General features: G+C 51.7%; 1 protein-coding gene across 1 annotated transcript in view; it reads left to right on the forward strand.

Moving 5' to 3' along the window:
* The first annotated feature begins 2,542 nt into the window (after window positions 1-2,542).
* The window catches only part of LOC143384726 (BOS complex subunit NOMO3), a 42,616-nt gene continuing 22,077 nt past the window's right edge, over window positions 2,543-23,081 (forward strand). The window contains exons 1-12 of the mRNA XM_076839815.2: window positions 2,543-2,715; window positions 5,735-5,824; window positions 7,911-7,956; window positions 9,550-9,650; window positions 10,303-10,409; window positions 12,297-12,369; window positions 14,583-14,735; window positions 15,137-15,274; window positions 16,289-16,378; window positions 18,610-18,715; window positions 18,825-18,975; window positions 22,753-22,927. Of these exons, the coding sequence (XP_076695930.2) occupies window positions 2,545-2,715; window positions 5,735-5,824; window positions 7,911-7,956; window positions 9,550-9,650; window positions 10,303-10,409; window positions 12,297-12,369; window positions 14,583-14,735; window positions 15,137-15,274; window positions 16,289-16,378; window positions 18,610-18,715; window positions 18,825-18,975; window positions 22,753-22,927 (1,401 nt within the window). The 5' untranslated portion in view covers window positions 2,543-2,544. The remainder of the gene's footprint in view (window positions 2,716-5,734; window positions 5,825-7,910; window positions 7,957-9,549; window positions 9,651-10,302; window positions 10,410-12,296; window positions 12,370-14,582; window positions 14,736-15,136; window positions 15,275-16,288; window positions 16,379-18,609; window positions 18,716-18,824; window positions 18,976-22,752; window positions 22,928-23,081) is intronic.

A 23,081-nucleotide genomic window follows, 5' to 3' on the forward strand; every position in this document is an offset into this window, starting at 1 on the left:
CGGGCGCCCTCCGTCCGTCCCTCCGTGGGTCCGAGCGTGGGTCTGCCTGTCTGTCTGTCTCTGGGCAGCCTCCTCCGCTGCGCTCGGGCAGGCCAGGGGCGGGGCCTGGCGGGATCGGAGGCCAAGGGCAAGGTCCAGCCCCGCCGCCAGGCTGGGACGACCAGGGTGAAAGGAGGCGCTGCGGTGGGGACTCGCAGGGAGGCCCGGGGATTCCACTAGGGGAGGGCATCCTGGGATCCCTGAAAAGTGCAGGGGCACCCCCATGCTCGTTGCCCGCCCTCTGCAACAAGTATTGTCCCAAACGCTTTGGAACCAGGAATTCCGGGTGTTTATCCCGATGAAAGAACCAACTGTGCGCACGTGTTTTTAGCAGGAGTCTTGGCAGCGGCCAGGGACCAACAACCCGGATGGACATCGTCTACATGCAGGGCGCTGCGAAGAGTTTAAGAAGATTCTCAATAAAGAGTTTAGCACAAGCTGGGCAGGTGGCCGCAGGACTGGAACCCCAGCCATTATGGAGGCTGAGGCAGGAGGCTTGAGAGTTCCAGGTCCGCCTTGGCACAGACCCGGGCACACAGTACATGCTAAATAAGCTAGGGATTACCTTAGCTTGGTATGATCACTTAGTGCACGGGTTCATGACCAATGAGTTGTTCATTCTATCTGATTTTTTTTTTTTTCCAGTTCTGGGTATTGAACCTGGGGGCGCCACCACTGAACTACATCTCCAGCCCTTTTTATTTTGTATTTTGAGACAGGGTCTGCTTCTGTTGCTCAGGCTGGCTTGGAGCTTGCGATCCTCCTGCCTCAGACTCCCTGGTGGCTGGCATTACAGGCAGGTGCCACAGTATGGGTTCCCACAGCCTCATTTCTGCCTGTCTCTTTGAGTCTCCCCAATCCAGCCTGGGGTCCAGGAAGTCCCCCCTTCAGGGGTCCTCTTGCTCATGTCCTCTGGAAGAGAAGGTCGGAATGAACCCAGGTATTGTTTTGAAGCTGAAGGTGCCAGGTCTGCTGTTTGCTTTCAAATCTTGTCTGTTTATTTGAGCTGCTTTGTTTGTAGAGTTTGAAGGAAATTAGGGGGAAGCTAAAGCCCGCTTTCCCTGCAGGCTGCTAACCCCCACCCAGCTGGCTTAGCCGGTCCTGTTTCTTTGTATGTTTGAAGATGAATTTAAGACATGGTCAGGGAGTCAGAAGAACACGGGGGAAATCGGTGGATGAACCAAGAAAATGACGTGGGGGATCCTAATACCTACTCTTCAGCTCTCAGAACCGCCTGTGACTGCATGCAGAGCAGTCTAGATAAGTCCTTTCCCCCGGCTCCCCGTTCTGTCAGAAGAGAAGTTCCCAGAGGCCCACACTTCCTAAATGGTGGTTTTCAAACCCCTGGTGATTTGCTAAGACAAACCAGGGCTTCATGGTAGGGAAGGTAAATACATCAGCCTTATAGTGGTTCTGAATAACAAACCCCACTGAAGAAATTAATTATTTAAACAGTTCCTATGACTGAGTAGTTGAGAATCTCACTGGGTGTTCAGTGGGAATGCAGAGGGAGAGACGGAATCAGATGGACCCACCATGGCAGCCTGCTGTAAGGCCTCATCCTCTGTAGCCACTGGGAAGGTTTTGACGACCATACAGTCTCATCTCGTGGTGATTCTTAGTTATATATTGTTTAAGTTTTAGCCACAATGGTGATAATGGCAGTGGGAAATCTCTTATTTCATCATTTAGAAACAAAATGTTAAAAACTACCAAAATAAAGCACTTTTTTTCTTAAAGGAGCAAAATGGAAAAACTTCAAATATTAGGTTAGAAAGCAGTGTTTGTCCATTTGGGTGGATAACTGTAGTTAAATTCTGCCTACACATGTTATGTATTAAGTATTTTGAAAAAATACAACATGCTGATATTTGAACTACTTTTAAACAAAACATTTCATCTTGGAGAATGAATCCAAAGTAAACCACATGTGGACCTCAAACTTTTAAGAGAGAGAGAGAGAGAGAGAAACCTCTTGATATCTGTTTCTATGCAGATAATAGAACAGGGAGTAAAATAAATTTCAAATACCTTCTTTAATATTATGCTGAACTTAACATATTTTGGTTTAAAACTTACGAATCATGTATCCTAGAAAATGCACCAATTTGCAGATTTCTAACGGGCTTATTGAGAGTGCACACAACTTGTGAAATATGTGAGTTAATTAGATTTGGGGAAGCTGTTGGATACCTCGATCCACAGTTTCTTTTCTTTTTCCAGCTGTGATATTGAACCGAAGGTAGAATTCAGCTCCTGAACCCAGAGGAGCACCTGCCAGAGGGTGCGCGGGGTCCTCCAGGCCTCCAGGGGGCAGAGGAGGACGCGTTTCCTTGCTGAGCATGCGCCGTGGGTCTCTTCTGTGGGCGTGGTCTCGCAGTGCGCCTGCGCGGCGGTGGGGCGGGGTCTGGGCTGTCAGCCGGCGAAGAGGAAGGAGCCGGCAGCGTGCGGAGTGAGGGGCGGGACCGGGCGGCCTGCGGAGGGGTCGGCGAGGGCGGCCGGGCCATGTGGGCGGGCCGGGGCGCGGGGCCGCCGGGGCCCGTGGGGGTCGCCGCCGCCGTGCTGCTGCTGCTGCTGCTGTGCGGCGTGGGGCCGGCGCGCGGCTCCGAGGACATCGTGGTGGGCTGCGGGGGCTTCGTCAAGTCGGACGTGGAGATCAACTACTCGCTCATCGAGGTGAGCGCCCGCCCCGCGCGCCGCCGGCCTCGCGCTGTGACCCCGGGCCGGTCGCTCAGCCTCTCTGGGCCGCCACGGCCTGGCGCCCGGCCCCGCGCGGCGTCCGCGAGCCGACCTATGGCTGCGGGTTCGGGCGCGGGGCCGCGGCGCCCCGAATCGAGACCGCAGCCCCTGGAGCCCTGACCCCGTTTCTCCAAAAGCTGGACCGCAGATCTCCCCAGACCCTGCAGACCACGATTCTTACCCACCCACGCCACAACCCGGAACCCCCCCGCCCCGCAAGGTCTAGTCCAGTGCGCCCCAGGTGCTTTTAAAAGGGCACCCCGAAGACCCACCCCCGGCAGAGCCGTGCTGGAAACTCCGCGGGGGGCGGCTGCGTCTTTACCCCCGCCCCCAGCTCCTTTTCCTCTGAAAGGGGAGCGTTGCCAGCTGTCCTGATGGGTGTCCCGGGTGGTCACCGGAATCACGAGAGATCCGTGTAGAAGTTTTCTTTAGAAAAAAAAAATTAAATTGTAGGGGTCTGTGAAGGGATTGTCATCCCAGTGGGGTTGTGGCCCAGATAGCTTCTGAAAAGAGGACGGGGGAGGGACACGTGGAGGTAGGCTTCCAGGACACCTGTCAAGGTGGGTGAGGAAGAGCCACCGGGAGGGCTGGGCCTCATTTCCAGCAGACTACTGTTAATGGGACAGGGGGATGGAGGGGAATGGAAGAGGCACAGACCAGTTGCCTGGGATGAGGTTTGAGAGAAAACAAAGGAAGGGGCAAGGAGATGCCAAAGAGACGGGACTGGGAAGGGACAGAGGCTACCCGAAGGCACCTTTGAGCTGCCCCAGAGAAGGCAGAGTGGAACAGCAGGGTTGTGCAGAACAGGTCGCCAAGGATTGTGGGAGGGGCGGGAAGTGGATTCGCAACACTTTTGACCTGGCTTTGCTCCAAGTCCGGTTTCTTACCTATAGGATGGTGTTGGGAGAGAAGCAGACGCTTCTACAGAGGAGGCTGTGTTGTCAGCCTCAGGGCCCCTCTGTCCGCGGTTCCTCTACCCTTTTAGTCCTAAGGGCTCACAGGAGCTGCTGGGAACATGTTGGGTCCCCATGCCACCTTCTGGGTTTGCAGGCACATGGCATTTCAGAAGCTGTCTTCAAAGCACCCAGAGTAAAACAGGACACTGTCGCAGGCAGCTTGTAGTTTCCTGGGGCTCTAGGAGGAAGGGAAAGGCTGTTAGGGCACCCCCACCCCCAGTACTAATAGTGGCCTCTGGACAGAGAAGTGTATCTCTTGAGCCCTAGGGCTGCCCGTCCCCCGCTTGTTCTTTTGTATTGGACGCTCCTTCTTTCATAATCACTGGTGATGAAATCAGACATTTCATATGAGTAACTGTAGATTAGGTTGCCATTCAACGTCCTCATCTGTGCTTTATGAAAGAAAAGTCGGTATTTCATGGTTGTTTCTTGATGGTGCTCTCTGTGTCCCAACCTGGCTACCTTCCCCCTCTCTAGCCTTCTTCCCTCTGGGTGCTCTTGCATCCTGTTCAGTCAACAACAACTTATTGCACTGCTGCATGTCCTGCAGCGTGGCCCAGGTGGGGATAGAGCGGTGCAGTGAACCCACCAGAGGAAAGTCCCTACTCAGGGCATTGACGTTTCTGTTCTTTACCTGTGGCCTGAGCTGTTAAAAAGAAGAATCATACTGGTGGCTGACACTTTAACAATTAAGAAATGTCACCTTAGAAACTGAATTCCTGATTTCTCTGGAAATCGCCTTGTCTTTGGGCCGCAGAGGTTGGCTCAGGTTGTGTAGTGCTCCGTGCCCCATTAGAGTAATGCTGTTTGACCTTGCCTCTGTGCCCCTCTAGGCTGCTGGATTTCCAACCCTTGCTTTTAATTGTATGCATCTGAATTTCTTTATGGCTTGGAATAAATTCATTTTTTATTTGTTGAGTACCTAGTACCTAGGACACTGTCCCGGGCTCTGTGGTGTGTAAGCCATGGTTACTGCCTGTGGAGAACTCAGTCTACTTGTTATTTCACACTGGACCTTTCCCACTTGCAACACTGTGCAAGTTGCAAGTTTGTTGCTGTATACATCTTCTTAGTTGGTTGACTCTGTCATCTCTGTGTCTTGGTCATGGATCATTCACATTTTAGAGGTGAGGCTCCTAGATGCCATCAGTCCCAGCTACTTCCTTTTACATATGTAGAGATGTAATGGTTCAGCCATTCAGGTAAGTTTAGGCAACTTTTCTAGAACTCAGTCTGTGCCCTGCTGATTACACACATTGTGTTGTTTTTCAGGTATTAAATAGTAATTCATTTGAGCCTGTGCTTCGTGTCAGATGCTTAGTATACAGTGATGTGAATTCATTGTTTCTACCCATGAAGAAACAGCCTCTAGAGGTTAAAGGACTAGCCCAAGGTCACCCAGTATGTGGAAGATGAGATACTGCTTGTGCCTCTTATTGGGTGAATAGTTTGTGCCTGCTAATATTGAAGACACAAAGTTTTAGAGTCCTTGAGGAGAGGACATAACAGTAAATGTCTCTGATCTGTTTTTGTTCTGAGAATGAAAGAGAATTAAGCTTATAGGTGAATGTCCCTTTAGTTTATAGAGTCATTTGGACCTAATGATGCTGGTCCCCAGACCTCATCCCAGACCTAGTGGAAGAAATGAGGTGGGGCTCACGGATCTGTGTTTTAACAAGCAGATTGGTTTCACTAACAGAGAATTTGATTTAGACCCAGAAACTTACATGAATAAAATAGAGACAGCCATTTAAGTCCACGGAAAGGCATTGAAAAGCAAGACTTTGGGGTGGTTTTAGATAGTCTCTAACCTGAGAACCATCAGATCCCACAACTGGGGTGGCTTCATCTTATTTTCTTGTCCCCGAGGCCTGATGTTCATCGCTGGCGTGTAGTGGGTCTGCAGCGAGCACATGCTTATTGCCTGATACGTTCGGGCATGATGTGGGCGATTCTCAGAGGCGATATCATGACTTGCATTTCTTTTCCCCTCTTTCCAGATAAAGTTGTACACCAAGCATGGGACTTTGAAATACCAGACAGACTGTGCGCCTAACAACGGCTACTTCATGATTCCCTTGTATGATAAGGTGAGGAGGGTGCCAGCCTGCCTGCTTGTCTTTTATGATGGGAAGTAATTAGTGTGGCCTTTGGGCTGCGCCAAACAGGAAAGTGGCCTTTCCCACACGAGTAGATGCTCCCTGACTTTGTAAATGATTAGAGGAACATGGCAGTGCTAGTCCACTTCCAAGGGAGGTAACTTATTTATTCTTTTATGTTTATATTTATTAGTGCAGTGTAGTTGTACGTAGTAGTGGGGTTCATCCTGACGTATTCATAAGTGCATATAACATAGTTGGTCCAGTACTCCCCCTTTCCCTCCCCTCTTCCCTTCCTGGGGTCCTCTTTCTCTGCTGGTCTTCCTTCTATTTACTTATTTATTTATTTAAGTTGGTGCATCATTGTTCTCTATGAAGTTGGGACGCCCTGTGATGCATCTGTACCTGCGCTCAGCATAGCTGCTCAGCTCATTCCCATGAGGGAGATGACTTCTCAGCTGGTCTGATGGCACCTGAGGTCTCCAGGCTCCATGTTCATGTGACTGGAGACCTGGTTACAGCCCTGGAGGGGGCTCTGGTTACTCAGAGAGCAGAGGCTGGGGATGAAACTAACCCTAGCGCAGTGCTGCCCGGGACAGCTGGGACGCCCAGAGTGCCAGTGTGGGAAACTGACTTAATAAAACCCTTAAAGTACTGTCTAAAAAAGATTCCAGAAGTTCCATGCATTTTCATGGGCTTTGTGGAAAAAAAAAAATCAAGATCTTTAGAGCTGTATAAATTTGTACCCTTTGCCCCCTAATTCTGTCACCTCCCCTGTATAGCAGTGACCTTTGACAAAGGTTCTTATGTGCCTCCTAACAGAGTGCACTCTCTGCTTACAGTTGGAAGATACACATGCCATATGCACGTACGTGTGCATCCAGATGTGCCTTTGCACACTTCTTACACAGCCCCGGTCTCCTCCACATACTTGAAGATATAAATTCACAGGATGTTGTAAAAATAGTCAACATTCATAGTTTTTTTTGTTTATTTATTTGCTCAAGTACCAAGAATTGAAGTCCTGGGTGCTCTACCACAGAACTACATCCCCAAGTCGTCTTATTTCTTATTTTGAGACAGTTTCACTAAGTTGCTGAGGCTGGCCTTAAACTTGTAATCCTCCTTCCTCAGCTTCCTGAGTTGTGGGATCACAGGTGTGTGCCACTACACCCAGCTGTATATATGCTTTTAATTTTGCCTCTTTTAATACAGATGGAATTGCACAGTTGGAGTTATTTGGCCATTTGATTTTTCCCCTCAGTGTAATGGGAAGCTTTGCCGTGGGGAGGTGGTTTTCCCCGCCTGCTTGAGCAGCAGCATGCATGTGGGCCCGTATCAAATGCCAGTCAGCCCCACACTGTAATCTACTTAACCACGCTCAGTGGATGGGCACGCAGTCTTGTCCCAATTTAAAAATTATTATTAGCAACACAGTAATCAGTAGTCTTGAATTTACATCTATGCACAACATATGAGTTGATTTCTAGAGGTGAATTAGCAGGGTCTTGAAATCTGTTTTTTTTTTCTTAACTATTAATGTCAATCTTCAGGGTTGATAGGTAAAATCTAGGGTTAAATAGTGATTTTAGTTCCCAAGGATGTGAGCAAACCTTGTAGCCTAGGCATGCGAGGAGTTAGTGGAAGACTTGGTTAGTATTTGGTATAAAAAGACATGGGAGGTGCAATGTATTGTTTTTAGAATTCACAGATGGGGGGGCTGGGGATGTGGCTCAAGCGGTAGCACGCTCGCCTGGCATGAGTGCGGCCCAGGTTCGATCCTCAGCACCACATACAAAGATGTTGTGTCCGCCAAGAACTTAAAAAAAAAAAATAATAATAATAATAAAATAAATATTTAAAAAAAAAAAAAGAATTCACAGATGGGCTCAGTGGGACAGCTTCTGAGTGCTTCAGTTTGCAGCCTCTGAAAGGGACCAAGACTCATTCAGAAGGACACTGCTTATGCTGTGGATCTCACCTGAGATGCACGAGTTTTGGATTGAACGACTGCACTGGATCGCACTACACCAGTGCCATCGATTCTCGTTACCTTAAATTTCATTTTTTTCTGTAGGGGGATTTCATTCTGAAGATCGAGCCTCCCCTAGGGTGGAGTTTTGGTAAGTTAGCCGAATAACCAGACGTACCTCTCAGGGCCCCATTATGTGCAGACATTGGTTGGGAGTGGCACAGTCAGTGCCTGTTGAAGAGTTAAGCATCCGCTTCTCTCGTGGAAGAGGGCTTCGTGTTGTCCCCTTTCCCTTTTCCTGTCACTTTAGCTTGGGTTTACCTTCCATCTGCCCTATGGCTGCCGTCACCTTTCTCAAGTCAGGCATCTTCTCGTGGACTGTCCCTCTTTTTGGAAACGGGGCCTTCACGGTTTCACCCCACGTGGTGTTGGAACAATATAGAAACCAAGAGTGGGGCTCGGGTCTTGTCCCAGTGCGGTTTCTTTTTCAGCACCTTAGTTTTTTTTTTTTTTAGTTAATTGAACTATTTAACCATTTAAATTTGGCACTAAAGTCCAGATCTGTCTGTCTCTCGCTGCTCTGGGGATGGAACCCAGCCTGGCTTGTGCTGAGCTCCACCACTGAGCGCCAAACAGATCTGCTTCTCTTAACAGGGGCAAGATTGGCCACCTTGGGCCTCACCAGCTAGGTGACAGCCTTGGCGAGTCACTTCCCTTCCAGCCTCCACCTCTCCTGTGGAGTCACAGTGGTCGCAGTTCGGCCTTAGGGGGGGCCTGGGCTAAGGGTTTAGAGAGTCCAGCAGGCAGCCAGCAAGCGCTCGGCGCCAACGAGCAGCCATCCCCACACGTACGCGGGCTCCAGACCCTCCTGCCGTGTCTGTCTGTGTGGAGGAGTCTTTATTTTACCTGAAAACCTCATGGTTTTCTATTTTTTTCTTTACTTATTACTCTACACTCTTTGGAATCTTTCCAAAACTCTTCTTTAGACCCTGTTATAACGAACTCTTCAGTTTCTTCCCCAAAATTGAATGAATCACCAGTATTGAAAACTTGGGAGGTCACCGTAACATCCGTGTTCTCCGTGTTCCTGGGGTGTCTGGGGGACTGGGGGCCCGGTGACCTGGGCCACACGGCGGCAGCTGGCTGCCTGCTGTCACTGCTGTGGCCCTCACAGGGCAGATGGCTCATTTCCTTTCCACGTGGCTTCTGGGCCCTGAGCTCATGGCCTGGGCTAGCTTGGCTGGACTCATGGACTCGTTGGGACAGATCTGCAGCCTGCTTTGGGAGATGGGAGCTCTGCCTCTCACAAACTCTGTGACTGTGGAGATCCTTTAGTGCTTCTGTGCCTCAGTTTACCCCTCAGGAATGACCCCACTCCTGAGGTAGTTGCGGGGATAGTGCCCTTGGCTTGGTGCCTGACCACGGCTAACAATATGAATAAAACTGGGGGTCACAGCCTTCAGTGGGGCCCCAGGATGCCCCTGGACTGGAAGACTCTTTCTGGGCTCTTTATTCTCTGAACCCTGGTTCCTCCGGGGCAGGAAGGCAGGTGCTGGGAAGTTGGCTTTTCCTTGCTAAATTTCTTGCCCCCTTGGGTCTTGAATCATGGAGTGTAGTAAGTGTCTGTAATGTGTGGAGCAGCCTGGCCGTGCGGGTGCCTTTCTTAGCCCCACGGTGTCCCAGCACTCACCTTGCCCGTGTGTCTTTGCCCTCCCTCTTCTCCCCTCCCTGATCCCCTCCTCAGAGCCGACCAACGTGGAGCTGTACGTGGATGGCGTCAGCGACATCTGTACCAAGGGCGGAGACATCAACTTCGTGTTCACGGGCTTCTCTGTGAATGGAAAGGTTGAGTGGGCTGTTTCCACCCAGGGCTGGGGGGTCTGGGAGCTCTGCCTCTGTCGTGTGTGGAGCAGGGTAGGTCGAGGAGGCAGGTTAGGCTGCTGGCCATGCCGCCCCCACCTAGGACACGTGCCCACGGTCCTTCATAGGGCGTGCGATTGAAGGGCACCTTCCTCTGCCTGCCTGCCTGGGTGCTCGGGCCTCCTGGGGCAGGGGTGCACCTGCTTCCGCCCCTTTGGAGCAGTCTCTGGTGGAAGCTGAGCTCTGGAGGTGTTTGCACAGTGGTGTGAATCTGACTGCGTTCCCCTCCTTGGCGAGGTCGCCCCTGCTGCCCAGCTGGCGCACGGTGGAGATGTGCAGGCTCCCGGCTGACTTCATGACAGGCTCGTTTCCCCCTCAGCCCCAATTTATGTATGGGCTTCTTAGTGAAGTGGGACCGTGGGTATTTTTTGCCATCCAGTGGTTTATAAATAGTGGTGTCACTATTGGCTCCCCCACCTCATCCTCAGAGAGAGGGTATTCATAGTTAATGTCATCTTTTCAAAGGGGTCCTTGACCCATAGAAGGTTCTGGTTCCACTTGGGGGGCAGGAGTGGGTGGCAGTGACTTGTGGAGAGATCTTTGTTGCCCAGTGGTTCTAACCTCCTTCTGCACACAGGTCCTCAGCAAAGGGCAGCCCCTGGGTCCTGCAGGAGTTCAGGTGTCTCTGAGAAACACTGGAACAGAAGCAAAGATCCAGTCCACGGTCACGCAGCCTGGAGGAAAGTGAGTGGCCGTCTTACCTGTCCATGTAGCTGGAGTCGGGCTGTGATGGGGGCTCGGGGGACCTTTGCATTCAGGAGACTTGGGTACAGATCTTGATTCAACCTCCTAACTTCTGGCAAGTTCATGCCCTTTGGAGCCCAAGTTCCTTGTCTGTGAGATGGAAGTCATTTGTCCTGTTGCACCTGATTAAATATCACTTAGCACCCACAGAGCACCTGCTGTAAGCCGGGCACTTAGTAGGCCTTCAGGTAACAGCTGGGGCCGGTCCTGGAGTCTGGTGGCCCAGGTTTGCATCCTGGCTCCTCCGTTGCTAGCTGTTTGATCTGGGACAAGTCCCTTAACCCCTCTGTGCCTTGGTTTCCTTAATTGTAAATGAAAGTAATTGTGGAACCTGCCTCCCATGGTTCCTGGGAAGAGTGAATTAATATTGTTTCAGACTGGCCAGCCTGGATTATGTGCTTAGTAAATGTTTGCTCAATATAGGTTAGTGTGATTATGATTTAAAAACATTATTTTATCACATCAAAACCATTTTGTAGTGGGAACTGTTGATTACTTAATTAACCTTGCCGAGTGAAATTTGAAGCATTTACTTAATGGATCTATATAGTTGCAAATGTTAATAGATGTGCCAAGATTAATAGTTCAGACTGATAATTTTAGAAGCATTCAAATCATTACTAGCTACTTCAATACACAAGATGGACTGAATGGCAAAATCAAAGATTATAATGGGTTTGCCAGTAAGTTATCCAATTTAAAAATTTTGTTGGAATTATTTTTCATTTTGAAATAAGCTTTCCTCTTCTTGATTGGTGCCTCTTTAGTCCTGGTCTGAGGTGGAATGTGGAGCTATGCCTTGTGTCCTAGGCTGCTACAGGTTGAGCGTCACTTCTCCAAAGTGCTGGGACCAGAACTGTTGCAGGTTGCAGAACTTTTCAGATTTGGGAATATTGCATACACATTATGCAATATCTTGGGGAGGGGGCCCAGGTCTCAGCCTGAAATTCATTTATGTTTCCTACACCCCTTATGAAGGTGATCTTACACACATTTCTAAACAACACGGAATGTGAAACAAAGTGTCGAATGTGGGACTTTTGACTTGGCATCAGGTTGGCACTCAAAGCTTTTCGGATGTTGGAGCGTTTGGGTTGGTTTCCCGGTTAGGGATGCTCAGCCTGGGGTCTGTCCTGACCTCACACAACAAGAGAGTCTCGAGAGTCCCTTTCATCTACGCCAGCTGAAGAGTGATGGTGACGGGCGGCCCTGGGACACTGTTCCCTGGAATCAGCCCTCTGATCGCCTTGGGACCTGAAGGATGCAGTGCGTCAGAGTCCCAGCTCAGCTGGCTGTGACCTCAGTTGCAGGAGCCAGTGGAGTCACCCTCCCTGGCTAGAGTTCCATCGTGGTTGCTTTGCACAAGAGCCCACGATGCTTGTGTTCGTTTCACGCAGCAGATCTGAGCTCAGCTGTGCAGGATGCCAAGCCTGTCACGGTTGGCTACAGTGTTAGTGGGGTCCCGTCGGCGTCCCTCCCCAGCCTCACTCCCACTCCTCTTCCCGCTTCCTTGCCTTCGCTTCCCTCCCCTTCTCTTTGCCCAGCTGAGTGTCCTGCGGCTGGTCCCTGCTGTCCGACAGTGACAGTTTGGTGGCAGGAATCCTGGAATTTAGAGAAACAGAAGCCCTCGTCCTTCCTGTCGGCACATGGGACAGCCTTGCTTTGCTCCGCAGGCCTCGCCAGCGCCCTTTGTGGATTTGCAGAGTGACCAATTGACTTTACTCGCTTGACTAGCCAGAGGGATTTTGGGATAAGGCAAGCACTAGTCAGATAATGAGAAGTCCTCGGCTTGTTTGGAGAAAGCTAAGTATGTCTTGTGTTCCCTAGGTTTGCATTTTTTAAAGTTCTTCCTGGAGATTATGAAATCCTTGCAACTCATCCCACCTGGCCATTGAAAGAGGTGAGTGTTTGGGCCTGTGGTAGTGTGCCAATAACGAGCTAGTCTGCAGATGCCTTCAGTTTAGGGTGAGAAATGAATTCATGGTTTCCAGATGTTGATGTAGAAGTAGCCGTGCTGAGGGAGGAGGTGCTGACGAGGGAGGAGGTGATGACGAGGTGAAACTCCGCTGCCACAATGGGTGCCACTGGTTTCGGTTGTAGGTGACAGGGTTGCTCTCTTATTAATGATGGTATTTTAAGCTAAAGCAACACCAGAAATGCTGATGATATAGATTTTTTGTTCTTTTTCAACCTGAGACAGATATTTATGAATATACTGAACAGTCTAGAAACTGTTGTGCACATGCCCAGGGAGAATGTATAAAATATTTGTTTTCTCCTGGTGTGGTAGCACACTCAAATAATCCTAGCAGTTTGGGAGGCTGGGGCAGGAGGATCACAAGTTCAAGGCCAGCCTCAGCAACTTAGTGAGACCCCATCTCAAAAAATAAAATGGGCTGGGGATGTGGCTCACTGGTAGAGCACCCCTGGGTTCAATTCCCAGTGCCAACCAACAACAACAACAACAACAAAGAATGCTTATTGCAGTTTGTTTATAATAGCAAAATGGGGTAAGCGATGCCAGTGCCATTAGGAGTGGATTGTGGGTCCCCCACAGGGGGACATGCTGGGCATCAGTAATGAGGGCCCCAGAGCTGTGTGCAGAGAGCGAAGGATGTGAGGTCACAGGCCCTCGTGATGATGCCAGTGCAGAGCCAGGTGTATGTAGAGCAAGGATGCAGTTGTGCTGGGCACCAGCAGCGCAGCATCCGGTGACCCTGGTGATGTAGAGGAGGGAGGAAGGGGGAGGGGATGGGGTCTTGAGCTGTGTTCTTATTTCTTTACCTGGCACGAGGACATGCAGGTGTCCTCCAAATTTTTTTTTTTTTTTGTCTTCTCTTTGGCTGAAGAAGTTTTCACCAAAGACCTATGTCCTGTTATGACTTTTGGGTTTCAGGGTTTTTTTTTTTTTTTCCTTCTTGAAGCAACATTTAAAAATGTTTTATTTAAGCTGGGGGCAGTAATTAAAATGCCTGTAACCAGTGACTTAGGGGGCAGTTCAAGGCTGATCTTGGTAGTTTATCAAGAGCTGTGTCTCAAAATTAAAACTAAACATAAAAATTATGAGCTTGGATATAGCTAAGTGCTTAAGCCCCCTGAGTTCTGTCCCCAGTACCACCATACACACACACACACAACAAAGGCTTATTAAAACTCAAGCCCTACACACTACACATAGGATGTAGAATACATTTTCAGGTTTACGTGGCTTATTAGGTGTAGGTGTAAAGGAACTTGAGTCTGTGAGTATAAAATTTGATGGTAAAGCAAAGCCTGTGATTAGAAGTCAGGATCCTGTTGGCCTATCGTGGGTGGGAGTCAGGGCTGGGAAGTGGGCGAGGGGCTTCTGGGGCGTTACTTCTGCCCTCTGGGTGCTGGTCATTGGTGGTGCGTTCAGTTTATGCCAGTCACCACCCACATGCTCAGCATATGTCCCCTTTCTCTGTTGTAAATCGTACGTTAATAAGAAAAGTTGAAGAAGTATGCATTTCACTAAACATGGAAAAGTACAACATGCTCATTTAAAAGTTGGAACCTTGGTGACTGTTAGGACTGGGAGCAGCAGGGTGGAGAGTGTGGAGAAGGGAGGGTCCTCCACAGACAGACCGCGTGGCCTTGCCCTGTTTCCTTTCATTTCCTTTGGCCTCACTTTGGGTGCCGACCAGGGCTTGCAGTCACGCAGTGCAGTCAGCCTCCAAGTCTGTGGCTTCTGCACCTGGGTTCAGTCAGTTCATCCAGGTCCACTGGTTGTGGGCTGAAGATACATAGGAAAAAAATTGCCCGCATAGGCCTTCTTTCCTGTCATGTTCCTTAGGCAGTGGAACACCTATTCACAAGGCGTTGTGTTAGGGGTTATGAATGCTCGAGGGATGATTCAAGGTTCTGGGAGGGCGTGTAGGTTTTGGGCAGGTACTCTGCCCTCTTGCATGAAGGACTTAGCACCTGCGAGTTAGGGTGTCTGGGGGGGTCCTGGAGCCAGCCCAGGGATGCTGGGGACAACTGTCGATGCAGCTTTATGCGTTGCTTTTCCCAGTGGATATTTTCGTGTCCTCACAGTGTTAGGCACTTTGCAAGTGCTCACGTTTGGGGAGTTCACACCTCTTCCCTTGGTAGGCGAGCACCACGGTGCGCGTGACCAACTCCAACGCCAATGCCGCAGGCCCCCTCATTGTTGCCGGCTATAATGTATCTGGCTCTGTTCGGAGTGACGGGGAGCCCATGAAAGGGGTGAAGTTTCTTCTCTTTTCTTCCTTTGTCACCAAAGAGGTAAGCACAGGAAAGCAAAGAACAAGAGCTGGTGTGCATGTGGCGGGAGGGGACATGGCAGCTGGGGTCTGTTGATGGAGATGCTGCTTCAGTTTTTTGAGAACAATTTCACAAGAAATTGGCTGTGTGCACCGGGAGGTGTGGAGTTCAGTAGAAAATGCACAGGCTTTGACATCAGATGGACCTGGGTTTGCTAACGCCTCTTAGCAGCCCTGGGACCTTGGGCTGTCACCTGGCCTTGCTGAGACTTTCTTTTATCTATATAAATGTGCCCTAGATTTCAGGGAAAAAAATACATCTATGTAGAGATGAAACTTATGCAGTTGTCCTCTCCTTGGTGTGGGTCCTGGGTGTGACTGGAGCATGTAAACGTTAAAAGAAGTCTCTCTCCCCTGGCACAGGACGTCCTGGGCTGCAACGTCTCCCCAGTGCCCGGGTTCCAGCCCCAGGACGAGAGCCTGGTGTACTTGTGCCACACGGTCTCCAAGGAAGACGGCTCCTTCTCCTTCTACTCCTTGCCGAGTGGGGGCTACACTGTGGTGAGTGGGGCGGCTTACTGCTCTGTTTTTGTTGGGGAGGCCAACAGTCCCGTGAGAACTGGTGCTGTCGGTGTCCAGGGAGCAAGTGGTGGCCTGGTGCCCCATGGGCGTGTTCAGCAGCTGCAGATCGTGCATTCCTAGCCTGAAACTCCAAAGTCTGAAGTGCTCCAAAATCCAAAACTTTTTTTTGGGTGAGGGGGTGAGTACCAGGGATTGAACTCAGGAATACTCGGCCACTGAGCCACAACCCCCAGTCCTATTTTGTATTTTATTTAGAGACGGGGTCTCACTGAGTTGCTTAGGACCTCACTCAGTTGCTGAGTCTGGCTTTGAACTCTCCATCCTCCTGTCTCAGCCTCCCAAGCTGCTGGGATTACAGGCGTGCACCACCACGCCTGGCCCCAAAATCCACAACTTTTTTTTTTTTTAATTTTTTAAAAAATATTTTTTAGTTGTAATAGACACAATACCTTTATTTTATTTATATGCGGTGCTAAGGAATGAACCCAGGGCTTCACACGTGCTAGGCGAGCACTCTACCGCTGAGCCACAACCTCAGCCCCCAAAATCCACAACTTTTTGAGCACTGACTTGATGCTACAAGTGGAAAATTCTACACCCCAAAGCTTTGTTGCATGCACAAAATTATTTAAAAATATTTTATGTAAGTTGCCTCATATGTTCTTTATGTGGTGTAGGTGAAACATAAAGGTAAAGGCATTTCCTGTTTAGACTTGGGTCCCATCCCCAATTTATCTCGTTATGTATGTGCAAATATTACTGCAACCGAAAAATTCTGCAGTATGAAACAGGCATTTTGGATGAGGGAGACTCAAGCTGTGCTCATGGTGGGACACGGGCCCCTCAGTGGCAGCTGCAGTAGAGAAACAGGGCTGCCTCTTAATGATCTTGGCTTGTCTTGCCCCTGGTCATTTGTGGGCTGCTGGATCGGTGGCTGGTATTGACGGTGGATTGTGTGACTGGCTCGTGGTGATCAGCAGACTTTTCCTGCAGGTCCCCTTCTATAGAGGGGAGAGGATCACCTTTGACGTCGCACCTTCCAGGCTGGACTTCACGGTGGAACACGACAGCCTGAAGATTGAGGTGAGACCTCCCCGTGCTCCGGGAGACAGGGGCTGGAGTGCCCATCCCTGGGCACAGGTGTTGCAAATATGTTTAAAAGCTCAGTAGTTTACCGAGAAGGATCACTTTTCCCTCCCCGTCTTGCATGAGATCTTGGTCCTGGAGGATTGAACTCTGCTAGAGCTGCTTCACTCAGGGAAATTTCTTGAATGCCAGTGGCATGTCTTAGGTCCTCTTCCTGGGCTGGTTCAATGGCAGTGACCAAAACAGGCCAAAATTCCTTTCCCATGGAACTCCCATTTGGATGAGGGAAAGAGTCAGTTCAGGCGTAGACGAGGAAGTTAGAAAATGGACCAGAGGGTGACACGTGAATATAAAGCAAGAATATGGTGGGACAGTGCAGGGTGGACATGAGGGTGCACCTTATGTAGGGTGCTCAGAAGTTCTTACGGTGAAGGTGACATCAACTTGGGCATCAACTTGAAGGGGACAAATGTGAAAACTGCACTTTTATCTGAGGGGAGACTGTTGAAGGCTGAGGGAACAAGTGCAAAGGTCCTGAGGCAGGAGCGTGCCTGAGGACTTGGGGCACCTGAGGAGGCCAGTGTGGCTGCAGGGGTAGTGAAGGCCGAGGAAGAGAAGAGGGGTCAGATTATGCAGGTCCTGGGGGCCCATGTGGCCTGTTACTCTGGAGCTTCAGTAGCACCCGAGGGGTCCGAGTAGAGGAGGTGCGATTTCCTAGCTGCTATGTTGGGAAAGGTCCGCTGGGCGCAGGTGGAAACTGGGCTCTTCCGGGGGCGGGGCAGTGCAGTGGCTGGGTGCGATGGGCAGAGCTTAGGCCCTGGAGGTGGCCATAGACTGTGCGCTAGGTGGCCCAGTCAGCTCCCTGCGGCCCTAAAGTAGATGGTGATTGTGGTTTTCATCGTATTTATGTTGACTTTAATTACAGAAATGGAAAATAGTTACTGTGGAAAATTTGCTAGATAGAGCAAATCCCCAAAGCCGGTAGTAGTCTTTCCTAATGGACCACCCAGGGCTAGAGTTATTGAAAAGATGATGTTTTAGCTGTTTTCTCCTCATGTTACGTCTGGAAGTGCTGCGTGGCAACGGCTCGGCCTGCGGAGCTCCCTCTGGGGTCACACGCACCTGGGAGCTGCCTCTGCTGTTTAAGATTCAGTGACGCTTCTGTTCTGCTGGCTGCTGGGGTGGGGGGGGAGCCTCCGCTCACTTCAGAGGGCTTGCGGGGAGGGATGGGCAGGTGGGGGGACATTCCCAGATGGTGCTCAAATGCAGTCTAGGCAGTGGGTGCCATTTCAAGGAGGCCTGCAGGTTCTGCGTGCTCAGCCCACTCGTGTCTTGCTCCTTGTTGTCTTCCTGACGTTGCTTTAGTGCCTGGCACACAGTAGGTGCCAATAAGTAGAACGTCTGTTGGGTGTGGGTAGAAGTCAGTGGGTGGGCAGGCGGATGGGGGGGATGTGTAGTTTTGGGAGGGTCGAGAAGGGCTGTGCGCATGGAAAGGAAGATGCCTGTCAAACGCTGTGCCCGTGTGCGTGTGTGGGTGAGCTCGTTCACTCAGGTCATGTATTGGTGCCTACTGTGAACCAGGTGACCAAGACAGATAAAGTCCCTGTCCTCAGGGAGCTCATATTCTCGTGGGCAGGAGGCAAGCTCTGAGAAGTGGAGCCAGGGTGTCTCAGGTATTGCTAAGCCTGACGACAGTGAGTCAGTGAGTAGTGGTGGAGCTGAGGAGCCAAGATCAGGGTGGCTGGGCTTCGTGGCTCCAGAGTGTGCCCAGGGGTGTTCACAGCGGGCGGAGTACAGACGCGGTCGCACAGGGCACGGGGTCCTGAGTGGTGAGTGTGCCCGGGGCTGGCAGGTGGCTGGCTAGGGCTCAGGCCTGCGCACCAGCTGTGGGGAGTCAGGAGGGGCTCTGGGACCTTGCAGAGGGGAGCCACAACACAGGTTGGTGCTGGAGGGCCGGCGGGGCTCCAGGGTTATGCTGGATCTGCTCCTGGGAGCCTGGAGGAAGGGAAGGGGGATTGGGCAGGGGGAGGCAGTGAGTGGCCTCTAAATTGGAAAGTGGGTCTGTGGGTCTTTTCATTCAACTGTTGGACACCCATCAGCGTGGACATCAGTGTGCCAGGGAGCCTGGCCGGACCGCGCTGGGAGAGGCCGTGGGAGGGTGGGCGGGGGCCGGGCAAGGCGGCTTTGTGGCCCAGGTCCTGAGCACCGTCCTGCGTTCTTCTTTTCAGCCCATGTTCCACGTCATGGGATTCTCTGTCACCGGGAGGGTCCTAAATGGACCCGAAGGGGAAGGTGTTCCAGACGCAGTGGTCACTCTGAACAACCAGATCAAAGGTAGGCAGCTGCATGGCCCTGGGCCCGCGTGACGGGAGAGAGGGAAGGAGCCAGCCCTGAGGCTCCGTCTCAGCACCCGGGATATGCTGACGGAGTTCCTGCTTCACAGTCAGGACGAAGGCCGACGGCTCCTTCCGCCTGGAGAACATCACGACGGGCGCCTACACCATCCGCGCCCACAAGGAGCACCTCTACTTCCAGACTCTCACCATCAAGATCGCCCCCAACACGCCGCAGCTGGCCGACATCGTCGCCACCCGGTGAGCTGCTCTCAGTGGCTGGCGGGGACCCCTTGGGCCCACTGTGTGTTCGTGCCAGGGGTCCTCAGAGTTCCAGGGGTCTGTCAGAGTAGGACGTGTCCTCCACGTCTGCCTGCACACCTGTCCTGTGGGGGCCTTCTCGCCAAAGCCTTGAGGACTTTGGAGGGCGGCATAGTTGGTGGCTGAGGGGTTTGTTGGGAGGTGTCCTGGGTCGTTGCATGGTTCTTCCCTCTGCGTAGGGAGTGATCCTGGGTCCAGGGGGATCTGCTGTGCTTGGATTCGTGTCTTTGATCATCTGAAGCAAGATGGTGTGGCACCAGACCCCGGTCTTGCAGTCAGACCTGGGGTGCCTGTGACCCTGCATGGAGCCTGCAGGATGGGGAAGCGCCAGCCTTCTTTTGACATCGAGGGGCTCTGGGTCTGTGGCTTAGAAGGAGAGGTGCAGGGGCTGATGGGGTGGGCATGGCCTGAGCAGAGGTCTGCAGTCTCAAAGGGGCAGGTCCGGGCCGGAGCACAAAGTACCGAGCAGGTGAAGGGAGGGGAGCAGGCTGGAGGGCAGATCTCAGGTCCGTCTACCCCAGCGGACGACAGGGGCTGACTCCTGGCTGAGGGCAGGAACGGTGTTGAGTCGAGGTAGCATTGTTTGATTTTTGCTTTCAGTAGGCATATCATTCTGTTTCCACTGCCAATGACATAATGTCACAGACTGGGTGACCTGCACCACAGAACAGTGTGAGGTGGGGGGCCCTGGCCTCTGATGGCCCTGCTGGCCGAGTCCTGAGCCAGTGCAGGAGACAGGGTGCAGGAGGCCAGAACAGCTGACCAGGGAAGTCAGGGTGGGGAACATAGTCAGGGTCCCAGCTTGAAAGGCGGAGGCTGTGGGTGCCGTGCTGTGCACAGGGAGAAGCCAGGGAGCCTCAAGGGTCCGGGTTGGCCACCTGGGTCTGGAGGACTGCTAGGTGGCGCTCCCTAGCTGATGCTGGGTTGATGGAAAACCCTGAGGGTCGGGCCGCAGGCAGCAACCAGAGCCTGAGCTTGATGGGAGCAGGCAGAGCCAGGTCACAGTGGACCAGGGTGGCAGGCGCCGGGTGGGCAGGGAGCGGGAGTCAGGTGGAGGAAGTGCCTGTCAGCAAGGCCAGGGAGCGGAGCCCTAGAAATCATGGTCACTGGCTTGGTCACTGAGGAGGCCGCCGTGACCGTTTTCTACACAGGTAGAAGTCAAGGTCAAGGAGTCGATTTAGGGGTGATGGGGGGTGAAGAAGCAGATCTCCGTCTGATAATACTCCCTGGGTTTAGGCCCCCCAGCCCCCCATGGACATCTCTAGCAGCCCCTATACTAGGTGGTACGTGACGAGGAACAAAGTGGTGTGAAGACAGGACGTTCGCCTCCCTGTGGCAGGCTGAAGGCAGACCTGTGGTGATGGTCACTTGTGGCAGGTGTCATACGGCAGGAGACCAGGTGCTCTGAGGAGCCCAGGAGGATGGGGGCCCTGGAAGGTTCTGGGTTCCTGAGAACTTAGAGGAGACTAAGGTCAGTCCAGGGGCTTCCCAGGCCGGGAGAGCAGGGAACGGCCAGCTGTGGGGTGGCTGGAGGCCGGGAGCGAGGCAGTGGGCTGTGGGGACGGCTGGCCTCCCCGTGCAGGGGCCCTTGGAGGGTTGTCGGCAAGGCGGAGATGTGGACGGTGGCCCTGGTGGTTAGTTTTTCTTCTTGGCTGCGTGGAGAAGGGGCTGCAGAGAAGCCAGGGTGTGAGTGGTGGGCCCGGGCGGGGCTGTGGCAGTCGTCCCAGGAAGCTGTGGTGATGGTGGGACCTGATGCCAGCAGGGGAGGGGCGGGGAGCCCAGACTTCTCACTGGAGCAACGGGCTGAACCAGGAGATGGGAAACACATGTGCGTATCTTCTTCTTTAGAGTAGAGTATTTGGACAAAGAAAAATCCCCTTTTTGACATCTGGGAAATGCATCGTCTTGTGGGGGTGGGAGGGAGGCACGTTGGCCTTTGTAAGAGGTTGGCACATCTTTGCTGGTGTTTGTTTCTTTTCTTTTCTTTTCTTTCTTTCTTTCTTTTTTTTTTTTTTTTTTGATTCTTTCTCAGTTTATTGAAAAAACAAACTCTGTTGACTTCTGTCCAAGTGATCATGAGCATAGAGCTATCTCGTTATGTACCAAGATTACAGCTTTTGCCTGTAAAGTTATTAAACCCTGTTAGTTTATGGGATAGATCAACCTTTAAAGCCTTGCACCAGCTTTTCAGTGTGTTTTTCCAAATGCCTTTGAGGTGTAGGGAACCGGGGCGTTTCTCTTTAATGGAGGGTATGAGCTAAATACAGATCCTATAGTTGCAATATTTACAATGCAGGGAGGCAGAGGGCGTCACCTGGGACCAGACAAGGTGACGTTTCCTTTGGCAGGAAGATAAGACATTGTCCAAGACCTGTAGGAATAGTCCCCTCCACGTTCCCTTCCCGTCCCTTCATTCTGAGGTGCTCTTGAGGGCAAGGTGAGGACCAGCGTTCTTTCCTTGGACTCCATCAGGGATTGGCAGATTTTTTCTGCAAACATCCAGAGAGTAAGCATTTTAGGTTTCCTGGACCATGTGGTCTCTGATGAAGACCATGCGACAGTCTGGAAGTGAGTGGGAGTGGCTGTGTTCCACCAACGCCTCACCCGTGGGCACTGACGCTGGCATTTCAAGTGACTTTTTTCTGTCATGAAATATTATCCTCCTTTTGATTTTAATTTGTTTTCTTTTGTCTTACAACCTCTGAAGAGTGTGGACGCTGGCTTGTGGTCTGTACAGAAACGGCGCTGACCTGCCTTCTCGAGGCCACGGCTCCACCCCCGCGGTGGGCGGCCAGCTGAGTGGCAGCCGTGCCTCTGCTCACCTGGGGTCTCGCTGCCCTGCCCTCTGCCCTGCCTCCCATGGTCTTGCTTCTGAAGCAGCATGGCCATTCCCACAGTTAGTGTGCCCTGTGGTTGTTGGAGCCAGTCTTCTTTATTATCTTTCTGTCAAAAGGAACAACTGATTTTTCTCTTAAATGGTAGTTCAGGATTTGAACACACAGCCCCGCGAGTGGAAGAGGCCTGGTGGGCTCTAAGGGGCAGGTCCACTGCGCCGGGCCCTTCCTCGCCCATCAGCTTGGAACCGAGGGCATCCTCCGGGGATGAAGGTCTTGGCTGGTCCTTATCAGGAGCGAATGTGTCTTCCGCGTGTCTGTTGAAGGGTGCTCTGGAGCCCTGCGGCTATAGTCCCAAATCCCAGGCATCACCCTCTGTCAACAGGGCATTTCAGTTGCCGTCGGGCCTGCAGCTCCTGAGGGGTTCTGTGTCTGTCTGTGCAGTCTCTCTGCTTGCTTTCCTCCATACCTCGTGTCTAGTCACAAGCAAGGCCTGCGCCTCACCCTGCCTGTTGCGCGGTCTGGCTCAGGGTTCCAGCAGCTCGTAGCTCTTGCTTTTATAAGCGCTGGCCCACGGCCTCAGTCCCAGCCCATTCCACTGTCCGTGATCCATTTACCTGAAGCATTTTTATTATCTGCAGATTTTCTGAAATTTGCCTCTGCAGTGGGGGGTCTGCCAAATGTCACCAGAACACACAGACGGCCCTGCGTGGTCTGCTCTTTTGCGGGTTGCTTGTTAAGGTGGAAACCACCTGGGCTGCGTTCTGTTTGCTCAGAGTAAACTGGTCTGGCACAAGGGCTGGAAGAGGGCTCGTTTTGGGGTTGTTGAGAGTCTCTTCTGCTGTGATTGAGTTCTCAAGCTGGATGAATGGTCTTCTTGCAGGTTCAGTGTCTGTGGGCAGATATCAATCATCCGCTTCCCTGACGCCAGCAAGCAGATGGGTAAATACAAAGTGGTCCTGTCGTCTCAAGACAAGGACAAGTCTTTGGTCACCGTGGAGACAGATGCTCATGGATCATTTTGCTTCAAAGCAAAACCAGGGACCTACAAAGTCCAGGTATGAAGAGTTTTTGTTTTATTTGAAAACAAGAAAAACATGATTTTCAAGAGTTATGAGCTAAAATGGGGTGTAAAGGAGCATTTCAGGTCCCAACTTCTTATTTCTAAGTCTTTGCCTGCCTGCATGTCATGGTTGGGGGGCAGAGGCACAG

This window comes from Callospermophilus lateralis, chromosome 19 (genome assembly GCF_048772815.1).
Source record: "Callospermophilus lateralis isolate mCalLat2 chromosome 19, mCalLat2.hap1, whole genome shotgun sequence".
NCBI classification, from domain to species: Eukaryota; Metazoa; Chordata; class Mammalia; order Rodentia; family Sciuridae; genus Callospermophilus; species Callospermophilus lateralis.